Consider the following 19,148-nt stretch of genomic DNA (forward strand, 5'->3'; position numbering starts at 1 on the left):
AAAGTGATTGAAAATAGAAGAAAAAGAAGAAGATATGAGATTTTGAAGATTACCAATTAGGTGTTGGTATATAAATTTGGGTGTTAATGAGTATGTAAGATGATGAATGAAATGCAGTAGAAAGACAATAAAGAGGTGGAATGACTTATGTCTTATGTGTTTGTGCTTTTTTTAAGTTAAGGGGATGGTTAAATATTAAGTATAGTTTGGTGGCCATATTATGTTTTGACTAGGTATTATACAATCATGATAATTATCATAGTTTCGACTAGTTAATTTATTTTAATTTTATGTTTGATAACGAAATAATATTGCAAGTTATAGTTTCGACTAGTTAATTTATCTTAATTTTATGTTTGATAACGAAATAATATTGCAAGTTATGATTACTAGTACAATAAATCATAAATAAAGAAAATAATTATGATAGCCTAATTACACTAATTATGATTGCATAAATAAGGAAAATAATTATGATAGCAAAAATCTCGAAAGTAATAATGTATTTTACTAATACTATCCGTGTACAATATTGGAGGGTAACTTGGCCAAATTGGAAGTTAGTTTCAAATTGAAACGTATAGTTATTCAGTGGGCTTCATACGAGCCGGATACAAGACACGGACAACATTAAAATGTAACATAGCTACCAAACATATAGTTTAACTGGATAAATCTCATTATCTCATATTTTCAACTGTTATAAGAAACCTAAAAAGTAACTATAATTGTGGATAATATCAGCCAACTTAAATTAGGACTACTTACCATATAAAACATGACATAATTATTTTTTGTAAAAAAATAGCATACATAGAGATGTAACTTTATTTCAAGCAATATAAATTAATTTAAATTCTATATGACAATGCTAAAATTCATGGTTATTAATAATACATAAGTGTGTACTAATTGTAAGTGTCTGTGCGCATCACACATGGGTTGATCAAATAAAAATAAAACTTGGTGCAAACAAATCTATAATAAAGTCATTCATGATTCGAAAGCCATGCATTCAAATGATGAATTCAAATAGAGGCCAAGAGCATATAAAATGGAATAACTATTTGTACTATTCACTATTTGCAACACATTTCCAAAGAAATATACTACCAAATTCGAGCAAGAGATGCAAATCTTAGGATATCTATGGTGGCAGTATATCATTGTAATAATGTAAAGAATTTACACTACATATCTACAAAAATGGTTACACAGTTACAAGCTTAAGGTTACAAAAAGACGGGACGACAAAGATCTTATTGCCTGCCATCTAACAACCTACATTTAGATCCCTCCTCGTCAAAGGATTATAGCTAGAGTTAGGTTTTGGAAATTTGCTAGCCAGCAAGATAGTTAACTTACTGGCAATCGTGTATACAATTACTGCTATCTCGTCTATTTTTTCCTCGTATTGTTCGTACACGAAACACAAACTGAACACAAAGACCAAAGCTGCAATTGATTGACCATGAACAGAAATCATTATAGGATATCAAAATTCAGAAACCAACATCAAGCGCAGTTAATCAAAAGACGTACCAACACCAATGGCCTGGACAAAGTACTGGGAAACAATCCACTTGAAAACATACATGAAACACGCAACCTGTAATAGACAGAAAAATATCCTTTATAACAATATCATAAGAAAACTATTTTTGGACAAATCAATAAAGATATCCACATCACTGTTCTTAATTGTTTTACTTTGCAATACAACGGAGATTACAAAAAATGACATAAAACACGAAAGATTACTCTAAGCTATATATGTGCCTCGTCAGTTATGTGAGCAACTTCCAGCTCACAAGCAATCAGATAAGAAACAATCAACATGAGCAATTCAGGAGCAAATGAAGCTCCTAGATGAAAAGGCAGTTACCAAATGCTTATTCAAGAAAGCATGGCAATTTGAAAAATCTCATCTATCATTCAGTGCTCAGATATATAATCATTCTACTTGCAAATGTGAAAGCTTCACCAATTTGGACGTAATACAAACCACCTCAAATTAGGACAAGTTCAGCAATTAAATACCTTAAAAAAGATAAACCAATCTTCTCCTTGAGCCAATGACTTGATTAGGGATTCCACCTTATCCCACATGCATTTCATCGCGAAGAAAAGGCTTCTCACATCAACTTCTGAGATCTCAAAACATGATGATGGTAATCTAGGAATTGTGGATCCATATCTGTAGTATATAGTAGTAAATAATCCAACATGATTTCAACAAAAAAAAACGACCAAGAAATTACACAATAGTGCTAATTGTTTTTTCAGTTATCAAAAATACTGTAACTTGCCAATCGATCAGATGCAGTTGTTTAATTTAGAAAAAGTCTAAAAACATAGTATAATAATGAACACAGGATAGACATTGCTTCAGAATTATATGGAGTATGCATATCATTAAAACACCGCAGCACAGAACAACCTCATATGCAAGAGAAGAAACTAGCAGAAGGGTATCTAACAAGCATAGATAAAGGATAGTTACATTTAACTTACACAGATGATGATAGAACATGGTGCCCACAAAGCAACACGATGGTTAGCAGTAGCAGTTGGGCAAGAGATGAAATAAAAGTATTCCCAGACAGGAAAAACCAGTGATACATAAAACCAAGCAATGCAAAACTAATGAAGGTCTTCTTCTCATCACGCCACAGCAAAATATCTGCAACTGCAGCAAAATAGCACAGCATCACCCAAGTGACAATAATAACTAAAAAACATTACCCAATAATTTTTTTGGTATAACTAAGTGGGGTTGCATTATATGCAAAGCTCAATCATTGCATTATATGCAAAGCTCAATCAAGGCACATACTAGGACAATTGAGATGCTTCAGCGCATAGAGGAAAAATAAGTTCTTATGCTAACCATTAAGCTATAGATTCAACTAGTGAATCACATTTAAATAATGAGAGACGTGCAATTGAATTAGCAAGGTCATTTAGTAAAGGGATTTCAAGTTCCAAACACCTTCTAATGGAATAGACATATTGGAGAAATCTATAAGTCAAGAACAAAATATATGACTGCGCTGCAATACCAAGGGCTGGAATATAAAACTAACCTTGTCCACCGCCTAACTGCTTTTCTATTTTGGATGGTTCATCGCCGCATCCGTATCTCATAAAAACAGGCTCTACGGCCAAATTGGAGAATGAATCAACAGTTAGTCTCATCGCTTCCTGTGACAAACAACAAGCCCCACTTTAAGGTATTTATTTGGTGCTCAACTCTACTCAGACTTGGGATGTGAACTTCCCAAGCTACTGGACAAATGACAAGATGATAAAATAAATTGTTAAACAGGAAATATTCATTCTACAAACCATAATATAGAAGCAAGAAAAACTATACATAATAGCTCACGAAGCTCTATCTTCTCATATATAAATCCTCCACAAACATTTAGTTTGTATAATATGTGATCACAATAAAAGAGTGACTTAATTGAGCGACTTGAAGAAGAGTAGTTCAACTTCAAAATGTTCAGCCTGGCGTTAGTCCTGTAAAGGGAAAATACCAGCCTATCACAAATTGTCACAGCAACTTGCTTTAATAAAGAAACAATGGCCATAGTCTAGCTCTACAGATACATGCATATGTAATGAGTTTTGTATCTTTAAGGTCAGCATAACTTATTCAAGGCTTTCAAGCTTGTTCCTTTGCAACCAAATGTTCTGTTCTTACAATAAAGAGGAAGGTTTCCCTGTTGTGTTTAAGTGTATTGAGCTATAGGATCCAGATACACCATCAGAGTCTTGTATGCAGCCATGTCTTAAGACCACAAGAAGACTCCAGCATGAGTATATTAAGATGGCCAAACCATGCACTCAGCACCTGTGTTGGTATCGATATATCCATCTCGATACACTTCTTGCAAACAATTGGAGGCACTCATAGGTTACTCGCCACCATAATCAGTCATCATTATGGAGAGGAGTACACAACAGCTGAACATGGAATCACTTGACTATCTTCTTGAAGATATCAACAGTGGGGACTTGCTGACAACATGTACAAGTCCCCTTGCCAAGCAAGAATTATTCTTTGAGAAAGTTTTAAATGCATCCTACTTCCCACATCAACTGGGATTACTTTTTCATCTAATGGTTTTACATACAAACTTGTTGACATCTGCAATTCATATAGATAAGACCAAGCCAACCTTCACAAGTTCAACCATTAAAACTTTCAACATTATTTGAACAGTAAAGCTAATATATAGCTCGCACTTAGCTCTTCTAGGTAGTAGGTACTTCAAACGAGAGTATGAAAAGAAAATTTCTTCTTAATATAAATTATAGTAGGAGATACTAGTTTTTAATGAGAGAGAATGGAAAAATTTACCTTCTGGGAAACAACTGGTGAGTACTTAATATGTTCCTGAGCAGCATGACAACTAAATGTCCTTGTGCATGAAGCTAACTTGTAAATAGAGATGGATGGATCAAGCCTTTTGAAATCTGACTTCCGATGAAGCAATTTTATAAAAGAAAATATATGCTCAGATATGTGAGTCGGGATATTAATGAAAGGCCTGCAACCAGATATGTACAAATGCAAGTGATCAAATAATGAGAGCATTCAGCCTAACTGATGAACAGCAGGGGCAACAATTTGGATTATAAATGGCAACACAAGCAATGCAATGAAACCATCAAGAAAAGAGGTGGTCCATATATATCGCTACAAGCAAACACCTACAGTTCGACTTTCTCGTTATGAACAATGGGGCCAGGACTTCCATTTCTGACAGCTAGCAGATAATAGAAAGGGACATAGAAATGTAAAAGATGTGACGCATTAATTTTGAAAATTATTCCTGTTATTAAGTGAAGAAGTTCCATTCTCCTTCCAAGTGTAGTCACTCATCCAGAAATTAGACCTTTCGTATCAAGGTGAAGTTGGTGTCTTAGAAAACTTGCTTGATAACAACATTAATTATTCAAAGCCAACAGATTAAAGATGAAAGTCTAAGTCTAACAGTCCACATAAGACTTATTCTCTTCCGATGGTCAAATGTAGGAAATGAAGGTCTAACAGTCCACTCTCCCTGTTTAAAATTTTGAGAGTTTAGAAGGATTGTAAGATCCAAGACCATTTATATATTGTCTAAAGGGAGCATCATAGTTTGTAAAAAGCCACAGTGTATCTATGAGACAGGTGAAGAAATGCATACTCATCAAAGAACTGAAGAAGAAATTGACCTTTCTGGAAAGTTCGCAGCATCTAGCATTCAATGAGAGAATATTACCTCGGGTAGCCTAAGCGCTCTAGGAAATTAAATGCAAATTCCCGAATATTCATTGGCTCCAGATTCGTTATAAAGAAGACCTGCAATATATTTCAGCAGAAAACATTCTTTTACAACAAGTGAGAGTGATTAACAGAACAAAGAACAGCTCAGTTTTGAGCATACCTTGCCAGACACGGTATCCATCTGAGCACCCAGAGATTCTTCAGCACAGATGTGGGCATGAGCAACATTATCAATATATGTGAAGTCCGACATATTGTTTCCACTTCCTATAATAAACTGAAATGAGAAAGCCTATTACTAATTCCAAAAAATACATACCTAACTCAGTTAATAATATAAAACATGCGACAAAGGAAAAACAGAGAAAGATCTCATGATTTGTAATTTTCCAATATAGCGAGCAGAAGCATGCATTTGATCACTCAGTAGTCAATGATCTACAGAAACACATGGCATCTACTAAATGAAGAACTAAACAGAAATTAAAAGATACATGATAATCTTTTGGAAATCTTTGTGAGATAGCAATGCAGCTTCCGCACCTTATCCCAATTGGATTTCACCATATTCACCAGTAAGGGAATGAGTTGTGGATCTCCGGGTCCAAATACATTGCAAGGACGAAGTGCACAAGTTAAAAGGTCGTCAGTGCCATTTGCAGACAATATCAGCGCCTCAGCTTGAGTCCTAAGGTCAGCAACCATATCCCAGAACTGCAGGATAGAGTTCTTGACAAATGTGAGGGAGATGGAGAGAATAAAAGAAACCTCAGAGTTTCAGTAAGATACACACTTGCCCAGAATATGGCAAGGATTCATCTCCGCCACGTATGTCATGGACATCATCAAAAACTACATCGGCAGAACTATTGTATATTAGCCGTTTAATTCCGCATTCTCGACAAGCCTTCACTACATTCTTTGCACCTGAGGAGTTGCGGCAAGGACATCAGCACAAGATGAAATGCCAGTACACCACATCAACTATTTTATTACCTGCTAAATCAGAAATTACCTTGAACGATTACTTTGTAGCAAAGATAAAAATCTTGGGGAAATAAATCCATAGAGTCAGTAAAAAATACAACTGATACCCCTCTCAAAGCTGCGAAGATATGACAAGGTGTTACTAAGCAACAACATTAGAGCAACGGAAGTTCTGGCTTTCCAAAACTACAAAGATACATTAGTATAAGAAAACGTCAAATGAGAACATAGATAAAAACATATAAAGCAACGCAAAACTGTATCTAAAATTAGTTACTACTAAACTCACTGAAAGAAATAAATAAAAGCAATCACCAATTATTGCTTCCAGTAGATTTCTCTCTGGGGATCCTGATAAAAATTTTCATGTCCATTTTATTATAAGCCAAATGAATATAGCAGTACAGTATAGTCATCTTTCCCAACGTATGCTCCAAATTCAACAGCTTAACTATACTAATTTATAAGTAGAGTAAATTCCGAAACATCCTAATGCTGAATTTCGATACCATCAACATATATCCATCCAAACTCCACATATAATCGCATGGATCACACTTATAAAACAATGCAGGTTAAATTAACGATCAAAACTAATCACTTCAAAGAATAACTCCAGTACTCCACACTCATCCACTAAGTATTCCACGTTTCCAACATTGCACATCATAATTGAAGCTCTGAATGAGTACCTTCCATGATTTGAGATTTATCACGCACATCAACCTGGAAATAAGCGGCGCGGCCGGATGCGATCGCATCGGTCAGGAGCGGCTCCGACGGCTTGAGCTCCGGAGACTTGTGAGAATCGGCGACTAGGACGTTCCAATTGCCGAGTTTGAGCAGACGATCCACCAATGCGCGGCCGATAAATCCCCGGCCGCCTAATACGACGCAGGTTTTCGAGTGTTTGCCGCTTTCTTTCGGCATTTTCGAGGAATCGGCCGCGGATGAGAGAGATGAGAAGATTGGAGGAGGGTGTGGGGAAGGGACGGATCTTGTGCTATGGTCTCCACCGGAATCAAGTGGACAGTCGACTGAGCTTTTCTTTCTCTATTGAAGTTTTTAGTTTGAATAATTTATTTGTGAAAATAATTATCGGTTACAAAATTTGTTGAGTGATACTAATCCAAGTTTTTTTAAAAGCATATTTAAGTTCCTCTTAAATTGAAGTTCTATACAATATTATAATCGACAATCATATGCCAACTTGCATGAAGTCACTATAAATATATACAACAAACATAAAGATAAAATAATATCGTCTCACAAGGGTTATCTCATTTTTCTACTTCCGTCCGTTCTATAAAATTTGTCTCATTTCACTTTTTACCATTAGAGCATCACTAACGCAGGCGGGCCGGACCGCACCTGGGTCCCGGCCCGCGTCCTGCGTGTTAAACTTCGACATTTTCCAGCCAGGGACGGTCACGAGGACGCAGTCGCGTCTCGGGGCCTCGCCCGGGATCCGCTCCGTCCCTGCGTTATGCGTGTCCGTGCCGCAAATGGCGAGTCTCGGCCCGACGTTGGAGGTGAAGCGGGCCGTGACCCGTTGCCCCAATTTCTGAATTTTTTGCATTTGGAAGAGGAAGAGGAAGAGGAAGAGGAAGAGGAAGAGGAAGGGGGAGAGGAAGAAGATCGAGGAAGAGGAAGAAGAGGGAGAGGGAGAGGGGGACGGAGCTCCCCACTTTGATTTTCTAATTTTAATTTTTTTGCATTTTTTTATATTCTAATTTATTTATTTATTTTAGTTTATAATTTATTATTTTTAAATTAAAAATAAATTTCTCGTATTATAATTGTTCAGCGTTTTTAATTTTTACAAGTAAAATAGGTTAAAGTTGTTAATAGTGTAATTTAATAATTGTGGTATGGGATGGGGCCTTAGAGGAGTTGTGGTCTGGGACTCAAATTTATGGGAATGATGACGTGGAGTGGACTTGGAGCCTGAATCCGGGCCGGGGTTATGGATGCTCTTATAATAGTAGACCACATATTCCACTAATTCATTCCTACTCACATTATATTATAAAACTAATATATAAAAGTAGGACTCACATTTCATTAACTTTTCCAACTCACTTTTCATTACATTTCTTAAAACTTGTGTCCGATTAAAGTGAGACAACTTTTGTGCGATGGAGGAAGTAGTTCTTAAAATCATATATTTTGATCTAATTTTGATATTACTCCACAAATTTTATATTTTGTGTGTTATTTTCTATGATAGGTTAAATGCAATATCTTAATGGCATAGATGGCTTTACGGTTTCCCACATTAAATTTTTTTTTTGCTAATAATATCTTATTCAGAATGGATTAACATTCGTGATTTTATGGATGAATATCATTTTATGAGTTTTATCAATATCGATATAATACTTCCTTGAATAGGAAATTACATAAGAAAAAGACCAGTTTTGTAAACGAATTCATCAAATCGCATTGCTTTCTAATTAACCTTTTTAGAGTCATTTAAAATTTACCTACTTTTAATGCTTTTTGGCCTTTTCTAGATATACCTTTGCTAAAGAAGATTCCATATCTTTTCTAGCATTGATTTCTTTAATTTTCCAGCAGAAAAGGGATATCCTTATTTAATTACTACGGAAATTTTAATTTCCAAACATTCTCTGATATCGAGCCACATGTTCCATAGTTAACTATTCCACTAATCAGTATTTTGTCTACTAATTAGAAATTAATGCATAATTCGGCATAAAGCATGGACTTGAAAACCCAAAAATTTGAATTTGAGTGACATCTAGTATATAAAGCCTATATATACTTAAACACATAATTCATATCAAAATTGGACTTGGAATTCCAAAGTAAAACATTAGATATTTTGAGAGGAAGATGCGTGAAGACCACACTCAATTAGAATTAGAATTAATAAATGAATCCTAACTATTGTATGTTATTCATTCTCACCCGTCCTCACTCTCTCTACCCTGGGCATGTAAGTTAGAAGAGGGAGAAAAACGGAGAAAAGGTTCTCATTTCCTGACAAGATTGGGATCTGGTTCACATAAGAATGTTAAGTAATACTCCCTCCGTCCCCAAATAAGAGTAGCTAATTTCCATTTTGGGCCGCCCCCATTAAGAGTCACTCTTCATTTTTACCATAAATGGTAGTGGGCTCCACATTCCACTAACTCACTCCACTCACATTTTATTATAAAACCAATATAAAAATATGAGTCTCACATTCCACTAACTTTTTCAATCAACTTTTTTCTACATTTCTTAAAACTCGTGCCCGGTCAAAGAGCGACTCCTATTAGGGGACGGAGGGAGTAGTTCTCATTTCTTGACAAGCTTTTCATTTTAGAACCAGGCATAGATTTTATAAAATATAAAAAAAATTAGGTTGAAAAAGTTAATGATATGAAATACTAACACATAATAGAAGACAAAGGAAGTATCTAAATACCGAAAATTAAGCAATACTTTTAATTTGGGTGGCTTTTGTTAGGCTTGTGCACACCTTATCAAGCCCCATAGTAGATAATAAATGAAACATATACTCCTTCCGTCCTATGCTAAGTGGGACACTTTTTTTTCTCTCCGCTTTAACTATTTATTATTATTTTTTGAGAATACATTTTGCTCTCCACTTTAACCATTTATTATCATTTTTTTTCAAAAAACGTGAAAAAAAGAGAAGTGTCTCATTTACCGTGGAATGAAGTACAACTTAGTAGATTACATAATGAATAATAAGATAAAATACTCCTTCCGTCCCATAGAAATATGTCATATTTCCTTTTTCGTCCGTCCATACAAATAGTCCACATTCATTTATGACAACCTTTTTCTACTTCTCTTTTACTTTTTCATTTATGGGCCCATCATCCACTACATAATTTCTACTACTTTTTCTCATTCTCTCTTACTTTATTACAAATTAAAACCCGTGTCAACCCCAAATGGCTTATTTCTATGGGACGAAGGGAGACATATATAAACATTTTCATTTTATAAAATTAATCGTGCACTACTCTACTAATGTCATGTTTGGTTGCTGGAAAAGTAGACCCCTACCTAAATATATTAGTTTTATACTCCCTCCGTCCCCAAAGAATATGCACTTTGGGTTCAGCACGAGTTTTAATGCAAAATTGATAAATTAAGAGAGAGACAGGGAGAAAAAAGTAATTAAAGTATTGTTAATGGAGAATGAGTCTCATCTCATTAGACATAAAAGAATTTTCAAAATTGGAAAGTGCATATTCTTATGGGAATGACTAGAAAGGAAAGTGTGCATATTCTTATGAGAATGAGGGAGTAATAATTATGAGTAGAATGAATTAGTGGAATATGAGTCCATTTACTAAAAGTAGTAACAGTGAAATGAGACATTTAATGGACACCGTCCAAATAAGAAAATATGGGACATTTAATGGGGACCGAAGGGAGTATAATCTATTGTTCAGTTGAATTTTTTCTCAAAGCTAATATTGTATATTGGCTCCTCTCATTATGCCAAGATAATATTGTATCTCATGATAATGTATAATGGCTCGTCTCATATTGTATTTGTATCACAAGCTTAAATATATAGTGTGTTTGGTTCATGAGATTCAATATCATAACTCAATTTTAAATGGATAATCATAAGATAATTAGTCATAGCTACCCCCTATGACTAAAATAATTTCACAACTTTATCCTGCTTTGTATCTTAGTACTATTTTATCTATAAAACGAACACCACTTGACTCATGCTAATTTTGCATTAAAAAGCGTCACCATAAGTGTACGGGCTAAGTAGCATATGACAAGCTAAAATTATCGATCCTCGAAGACTAAAAGCCGGTTTGAGTATTACGTTGCAACTTTGAACACTATTTAGACTACTAAAAGGGGATTTTGTTTTTCTATAACTAAGATCAAAGAACAATTGATCAATTAAAGATAAATAACTAAACAAGACAAACGAATGATGGTCACACAAATTTGGAAAGGTAAGGATATGGATCCGTTAGTATGGATCACGGGTTTCACCTAGGGATCATGCTCATCTATTAGTTCTCATGTGTGGCTAGGAAGGTCGGGTTAATTGGTTAGACCCCCTCTCGGGTGCATCTAACTCGTGGATTAATCCCTAGTGTAGGAGTCTCCTCCATACAATTCAAGATTAACTCCCTAGAACAACAGACCCAAGTCCTCTCTCTAGCTCATGCATCTCTCGATTACATGTAACGCACGTAGTTGTTGATTACCTAACCATTCTAATCATGCATCTCTCAATGTCATTAATTAGAACAAGATATATCAAACTGTTAGCTAGGCAATTGGATAATAAGAGCTCAGTAACCAACAAAAACCAACACAAAAGATAGCATAAATCAAGGATCAACCCATGGATTCCATACAAACATCACCACATCCCTAAGAAAAATCTAGCTACTCATGTTCAAAGATGAAACAAAAAAGGAAAACAAAGCAAATGGAAAAAGACATGGATAGAAAATGAAAACTAGAACTCCCTATGGTAGAAATGATGGTGGGAAGTCTTCTCATTCAATCTCTTGAGAGTAGAAGCTCATAATCCTTCAAATCCTCTTCAAAACCTTTCTCTCTTGCTCAGAATCGTCGTGTGAGAGTTAGGGCTCAAATGTGTGAAGTCCCCTTTTATATCCGGAGCGAAAATCAGCAAAATAAAGAGTCCGTGTAAAACTCCCGACCGGGCATTCTCTCTGGAACCCGCAATCTCTGCAAAACGCCCGGGCGGGCGTTTCTTCGAATGGAACCCGCAATCTCTGCAAAACGCCCGGGCGGGCGTTTCTTCGAATGAAAAACGCCCGACCGGGCGAACTCTCTGCAATCACCCCGTCCGCTCCGTTTTGCCCGTTTTAACCTGTTTTTACTTCAAAACTCCAACAAACTCATTAGTTCATCTAATTGATAACTAAATGAGTGAAAACCTATAATAAACACCTTAATTCAACAAAAAACATGGATTAATCACCTCTAAAACCATCCTAAACTATGAGTTTGTCACCACCCTATACGACTAATTAATTCTAGATAACCTTATTTTGACTTATCTCATATTATATCTCATTATTATACCACAAAAAAACTCGTTGTTTAGTGACGGATAGTGACGGAATAATCCGACACTAATCAATGAAATTCCGTCATTAACAGAGTTAGTGACAGATTAAGGTTGGATAGAGCCGTAAATAAAAAGCTTGTCAGTAAAAAATCATAGTGACGGATTTATCTGTCACTAAATTTACTAACCACCCATTGGCGGAAAACATAGGCGGCTGGCATGGTAAGTTCGTATTAGTGATGGATTTATCTCTAACTAATTAGTGGCTGATTCTTTTCCGTCACTTATCCATCACTAGTTACTGAGGGGTCAACTACTGTCACTAATTCCGTCACTTTAGCATTTTTTTGTAGTGTATTTTGTCTAGCAGACCGAACGCCACAATGATAGTAATTTAAATAGTTAGAAATGGTTTACATTGTGCGTAAATGCATGAACTTTCAACATTTTGTAATTTAAATACTTGAATTTCGAGTTTTTTTTTCCTAAGAGCATCAGCAATGGCAGACGTCCACGCGGAATTTCCACCGGCGTGCGGGAATTCTGTGGCGGACGTCCTCCATCCTTCGTGGAATTCCGTATCCGTGCCTGGGACGTGCAATGGCAGACGTCCACGCGGAATTCCCATCGGCGTGCGGGAATTCCGTGGCGGACGTCCGCCATTGCGCGTCCCAGGCACGGATACGGAATTCCATGAAGGAATTCGCAGTTCCAAGGGGAATTCCGTGCGGACGTCCGCCATTGCGTTGATGCCTGCGGAATTCTGCTTTTTTTCATTAAATGTTTTTTTTTCGGTTTCTATATATACTGGCGACGAGGAATCCGAGGAGTGAGAAGTCGGTTTTTATTTTTATAATAATGTACTTTTTTAGTAATTATGTATTTTTTTAATGAAGTATGGTTTTTTTAAATAAAGTGGTTGCATTTTCTCCGTATTCGCGTCGAATTTTTAATTCCGGAAATTGTATAATTTGTGAATTTGTGAATTTTTTTAATGTGAGAATTCCGCTATTGTGCAGTGAGAATTTCATATGACGTGGCAAGACAGTGGGAAGTCCGTATGACGTGGCATGAGGTGTTTTGGGGAATTTCGCGGAGAATTCCGCTCCAGTGCTGATGCTCTAACGAACAATTTCGATCAAGTTAAAGCTAACGTGTAATACACTAGTCATTTTGTCATCTACGTGGGAAAAAGTGGCAAAAGAATGTAGTAACATGTTGCCAGCTTGGAAATACACAAAATTACGACATTTTCTTAATTTTTTTCTTGAACTTTTTTTCCCTAATTTAAGTACAAGAACTATAAGACTTTCAAACTTTTTCCATGTTGAAAAATTCAAATTAAATAAGATTATTTTGTAAATTATCTTATTAGAAATGAGTCGCTCACCCCTTAAAATGTCGTATAAAGGGGAGGATTATTCACACTTATATAAATTAGATGAGATCTTCACCAAGTCGATGTGGGCCAGAATTTAGAGAATTTAACACGCCCCGTCACGTGTGGGCCGGAAAGGGCATCGGTCTTCCATCACGTGGGTAGGCAATGCATGAGATAAGAGAACCATCATCGATGTGGGTCGGAAATGACATCGGTCTTCCACTCGTGAGGTAGATAAGTGATGAACCTAGATTGTCTATATAAGTATGGATAACCCTCTCTCTTATAAGGTCTATTAAGAGGTGAGTAGCACATTTTTAATATGATATCAGAGCGGGCCCAAATCGATGATAATTTACTCTTTATCTGTTATCTACCTCACGAGTGGAAGACCAAGGTCCGTTCCGGCCCACATCGATGATGGTTCTCTTATCTCATGCGTTGCCTACCCACGTGATGGAAGACCGATGTCCTTTCCGGCCCACATGTGAGATGGTGTATTAAATTCTCTAAATTCTGTCTCACATCGACTTGGTGAAGATCTCATCTAATCTATATAAGTGTAGATAACCATCCCCCTTATAATTAAGGTCTTTTAAGGGGTGAGTGACACATTTCTAATATGGTATCAGAGCGGGCCCAAGTCGATGATGGATTTTATCTCTTTATCTCTTCTCTTGCCTACCCAAGTGATGGAAGACAGGTGTGTCATTCTGGCCCACACGTGAGGGGGCGTGTTAAATTCTCTTAAATCTTGTGCCACATCGACTTGGTGATGATCCTAGCTTGTCTATATAAGTATGGATTAGTATTTTAAACCATAAATCCTTTTTATAAATTATACCATACCTTGTATATATGATATCTTGAACAATTAACAAATTTTAAGAAATATTACAGAATATTTGCTATTTTTATTTTTCAACTTTGATTTGTTTAGAACGATGGAATTTTTCATTTTTATATATTAACTACTAATGTTAATTTTGTATTTAACATAATTATATAAGAAGGGGTGAGTTAAAATGATAATTTTTCTTAAATTGCTAACTTGGTAACTCATGAACGTGGTGTATTAAAAATGTCAACACAATCACATTAAAATATCAACACATATTTGTGTTGACATTTTAATAAACTGTGTTGACATTTAAATATTAATGTCAACACAATGTATTAAAATATCAAGTTAAGTTTATGTTGACATTTCATAATCATCGTGTTAACATTTTTAATACACTACGTTGATGAGTTAACAAATTAGCAATTTAAGAAAAGTCAGAATTTAATATATGGGATTTTAAACTTTTAGATGAATTATTATTTAAAAGAAATTGAATTATCTTTAAGTTTCAATAAATTTAAATTAATATTCATGTCTAAATTTAATTCGAAGAGTTTGATGAAAATACTTCTCCCGTCCTCAAAATATAGATAAAATTATAAATGATACGAGTTTTAATATACAATTGGTAAAGTTAGATAGATGGAAAATGTGGTGGAAGTATTGTTAATGGATTGTGTGGTCCACGTTATTAGTGGTATATAACTGATTAAAAACTTTCTATTTAAACGGCCTAATTTTTGGGACGACCAAAAATAGTAAAACTAGTCTATTTTTTTAGGATAGAGGGACTCTCTATTATTAGGGGATAAAAAAAATAAGATAATCTAAGTTAGGGGAATTTTAAAAAATCTCCAAGTTCATGGAAAATTCTAAAAAACCCACAAAAGTTCATGTATTTACGAATAAATTATATCATCTTTTTCTTATTGACAAATAAACATAAATTTTAAAAGCCATACTACGGTGGACTCGAACCCATGACCTTTGGTTCGAGCATTAATCACTCTATAGCTTGGCCACCACACACATAAACAAATTACATTCTTATATTTAAACGATGTTGTTTTAATACTCACCTCTTTTATACTCATCACCTTTTGCCACATTGGCATTTACTATGAACATTTCACTTTCAATTTGAAGAACATTAATTTTAGGAGAAAATTTAGAATAACTCAAAAGTTCATATATTTAGATTATTTTTTAAGAAAAATAAGAAAATATTGAAAATTAATGTATTTAAAGGTTAATAATTTAATTAGAGATAACAAAGATGAGAGAAAAATTATTAGAGAGAAATATGTGAGATAAAATAGAGAGTAGAAATGATAAAAATACTAGTAGCATTTTTGTATAAAAGTTACTCGGTAGAAAAAATCTAAAACTTGCTTACATTGTAGTTCAGAGACTTTTGGGTATTTTTTTTAAAAAAATTAGCTGGCAAATCGAATTATACATCATTATTTTCTTCTATTTTTTTACACCAGATCATAACTTCCATAATGAGTATCTAGCACAGAAAAATGTGGCGGGAGGACATACATTGTACTCTATTTCTCATATTAAAAATGGAATACTCTATTTGTAATATTAAAAATGAAACGTTTTTCCTTTTTGAGTTATCTCATTAAAATTGAAATGTTTCTTAAAATGGATATAATCTACCATCTCTATTTTTTGTCTCTCGCTTACTTTATTATCTCTTCATTAACTTACAAAACAACATTATATAAAATCGAGAAATTTCAGAATTTGGGTCTCAATACGCTGACCTTTCGAAATGAGGGATTAATTACGTTGACCTTTCGAAATATGGGTCTGAGGCATGCGAATTTTTCGAAATAAGGGGTTTTCACCTTTTATATTTATCCTCTTCATTTTTCTTATTATTTCTCTTCCAATAATTATAAATTGTCTAAACTATCCTTTAACTCAATTTCTCAAAAATTTCATTCTACTCCCTCCAAAAAATCTGCCCTCCATTCTAAAATTCAATCTTCTCTCTCAAATTCTCACATTTACGCGCCTCCGCCTCCGCCCTCCACTTCAACGCCGCCTCTTCACCTGTCTCTGCCTCTACCCTTCGCCATCTCCGCTTCCACTCTTCGCCGCTTCCACCATTAAATTATTACAAAAAGCAATTGCTCATTAGAATTAAAGAAGTAATGCAATTTTTGTTAGAGTGGACGAACTGTAATGAGGTTAACTAAATTAGTATTGTGAAAGTATTCTGGAAGTACGCTTCTGTGGAATATTTTGTTCACAATCTATGATTTTGTGGAAAATTAGTATTTTAGTTGTTGCTTTTGTGGAAGTAGTAGTGGATGATAATCTACATATATTTTTTTATGGATTAACTAAACGAGATTAAAGTGGGAGAAACAATCATAAGTAAAAATACGAAAAGCGAAAAATAATTTGTTGTGTGAGAATATGACAGAGCATATTGATATTTAGGACATTTGGAGGGAGTAAAATGAAATTTTTGAGAAATTGGGTTAAAGGATAGTTTAGACTTTAGACAATTTATAATTATTGGAAGGGAAATAATAAAAAAATGAAGAGAATAACCCTTATTCCGAAAAATTCACATGCCTCGGCCCCATTTTTCGAAAGGTCAGCGTAATTAATCTCTCATTTCGAAAGGTCGGCTTATTGAGACCCAAATTCCGAAATTTCTCATATAAAATCTTATGTCAAAAAGTAAAGGTTTCATATTTAATGGGAAGGAGAATATGGTAGTATGCAAATTTCCATAGTCTCAATTCAGGTAGCTATTTTATGCCAATTTTCCATTTTATAATTTAAAATTTGTACTATTCTCTTCATCTTTAAATAATATAAATTAAATACTTTTTTTTATATCTTTCAAAAATAGTTTACTTCTATTCTTTATAATATTTTTTGTCTCTAATGAGATGTGACTTATTCTTCAATAATATTTTAATAACTTTTTTCTTTCTATTTCTCTTAATTACTAATAGTGAATTAAAACTTTTGTTGCTTAAAAAATTCTAGACGGAGGTATTAATTCATTATTGCTATTTTCAATCCAAGCAAGGAATTCTTCCACATTAAAAATTTAAAATTTTATTAATATTTAAATAAACTGTTCGTATGAATCTAAATTTTATTACAGATAGAAAGATTGACATCAATGAATAGACGGAGGGTATTAATTCATTATTGTTATTCTCAATTTAAGCAGCTACTTATGCGAAATTTTCCACCCTTTAAATTAAAAAATTACTAATATTTAAATAAAATGTTCATACAAATCTGTATTTTATTACAGATAGAAAGATTGGCGTCAATGAATTTGATCTTACTTGTAAATCTTCTAGATTCTCTTTCAACATATAACTTGGATGATTATTGACACACATGACCTACCTACTTAAAATAGAGAATCCAGATAAAAAAATAATGACGCCGGGGTACCTGGGGATGCAGGGGACGCCGGGGGGGGCAACGTCTATCGCCCCAGTCTTGATTTTGTTACTGCTGCTTCGCACATATCGACCCCAGCGGAGACGCAGTTCACTGGGTGTGATACTTTCTCTTTAGAGGAGTTGAGGATAGGTCTCGGGGATGCGGGCATCCCCGTTCAAACGGGGGTAGTAGGGCGGGGTCGGGGCGCGCCAAAGAAGAAGAAGGGGAAGGGCAAGAGGGTGGTCGGCGAGTCGTCGCAGTCGGCTGATGACGACAGCCAGGCGCGGAGGAAGTGGACTGACGCGGAGAACGTCGTGCTGTCCAAGGCGTGGGTGAGTGTTTGCGATGATCCCCTCGCCTCGAACAATCAGAGGATCGTCAACTTGTGGGCTAAAATAGCAACAACCTACAAGACATTTTTCTCGGAGGGGAGGCCACGCAGCGGGGAGGAGTGCCGGAATGGGTGGGAATGAATCCGACAAGGGGTCTCCCGATTTTCGGGCTTGTACACCAATGCCCTCCGAATGCAGTCCAGTGGCCAAACTGACGAGGATTGCAGGAGGATGGCGGAGAAAGAGTTCCCCGTGCCCGGGCTTTACAAGGAGTTCACCTACTGGAACTGCTACCTGGTGCTAATGGACTCCGAGAAGTTTTGGGCAGGAGTCGATGCTGGCTGGCCGAAGAAGCAGCGCCTGAACTATACCGGTGATTACGCCGGCGGCAACAGCGGCGGTTCCCACGACCTCCCCGAAGATGCTCAGGAGACCCCGTCCCCTCCTGCGTTTACTCGCTGCACTCGCCCGGTTGGTCAAAGGCGGCCGCAACGGGCTCGCCAGAGGTCCGAGGAGGTCCAGTCGCCATCCCCCACTCTTCGTAGCCCGACAGCCGACCTCGTCTTCTTGGCGCGTCAACAAATGCGGGCTCAGATGTACAAGGTCATATCTGACTGGAAGAATGCCACTGACTCCGAGGAGAAGAGTTTTTTTCATGCACTGCTCGTGAGTATGCGAGCCGATTTGACTGCCGCCGCGGCACAGGTAGGGGGCTCAGACGCGGACTCAGATGCCGCAGAATTGGGGGTCCCGGATAGCGGCGACGACGACGGCGAGGCGTGAGGCGGAGGCGGGGGGGGGGGGGGGGGGGGGCTCGTGCG

At 36.0% G+C, this 19,148-nt stretch overlaps 1 protein-coding gene across 2 annotated transcripts; it reads right to left on the bottom strand.

Moving 5' to 3' along the window:
• Positions 1-1,141: 1,141 nt before the first annotated feature.
• LOC121790191 (3beta-hydroxysteroid-dehydrogenase/decarboxylase-like) lies at positions 1,142-7,331 on the bottom strand. Of its 2 annotated transcripts, none has more exons than XM_042188462.1 (12): positions 6,961-7,331; positions 6,297-6,386; positions 6,075-6,208; positions 5,825-5,995; positions 5,442-5,558; positions 5,277-5,356; positions 4,370-4,559; positions 3,087-3,204; positions 2,515-2,689; positions 2,041-2,197; positions 1,543-1,609; positions 1,142-1,455 (listed from the first exon to the last, which is right to left on the bottom strand). In XM_042188462.1, exons 1-12 carry the CDS (start codon positions 7,196-7,198, stop codon positions 1,274-1,276), a joined length of 1,719 nt encoding a protein of 572 aa, XP_042044396.1. In that variant the 5' UTR covers positions 7,199-7,331; the 3' UTR covers positions 1,142-1,273. The 2 variants fall into 2 exon arrangements, with proteins under 2 accessions (XP_042044396.1, XP_042044399.1); XM_042188465.1 differs by having other exon boundaries at positions 6,297-6,454; positions 6,961-7,095.
• Positions 7,332-19,148: the final 11,817 nt, after the last annotated feature.

Source organism: Salvia splendens, chromosome 2, assembly GCF_004379255.2.
Source record: "Salvia splendens isolate huo1 chromosome 2, SspV2, whole genome shotgun sequence".
Taxonomy (NCBI): domain Eukaryota; kingdom Viridiplantae; phylum Streptophyta; class Magnoliopsida; order Lamiales; family Lamiaceae; genus Salvia; species Salvia splendens.

Coding starts and splice junctions, on each gene's coding strand:
- LOC121790191 (XM_042188462.1), bottom strand. CDS start 7,198: ATGCCGAAAGAAAGCGGCAAACACTCGAAAACCTGCGTCGTATTAGGC. Junction 6,387..6,960: donor TAAATCTCAAATCATGGAAG/GTACTCATTCAG, acceptor ATATCTTCGCAG/CTTTGAGAGGGGTATCAGTT. Junction 2,690..3,086: donor GCAGTTAGGCGGTGGACAAG/GTTAGTTTTATA, acceptor ATTTTGCTGCAG/TTGCAGATATTTTGCTGTGG.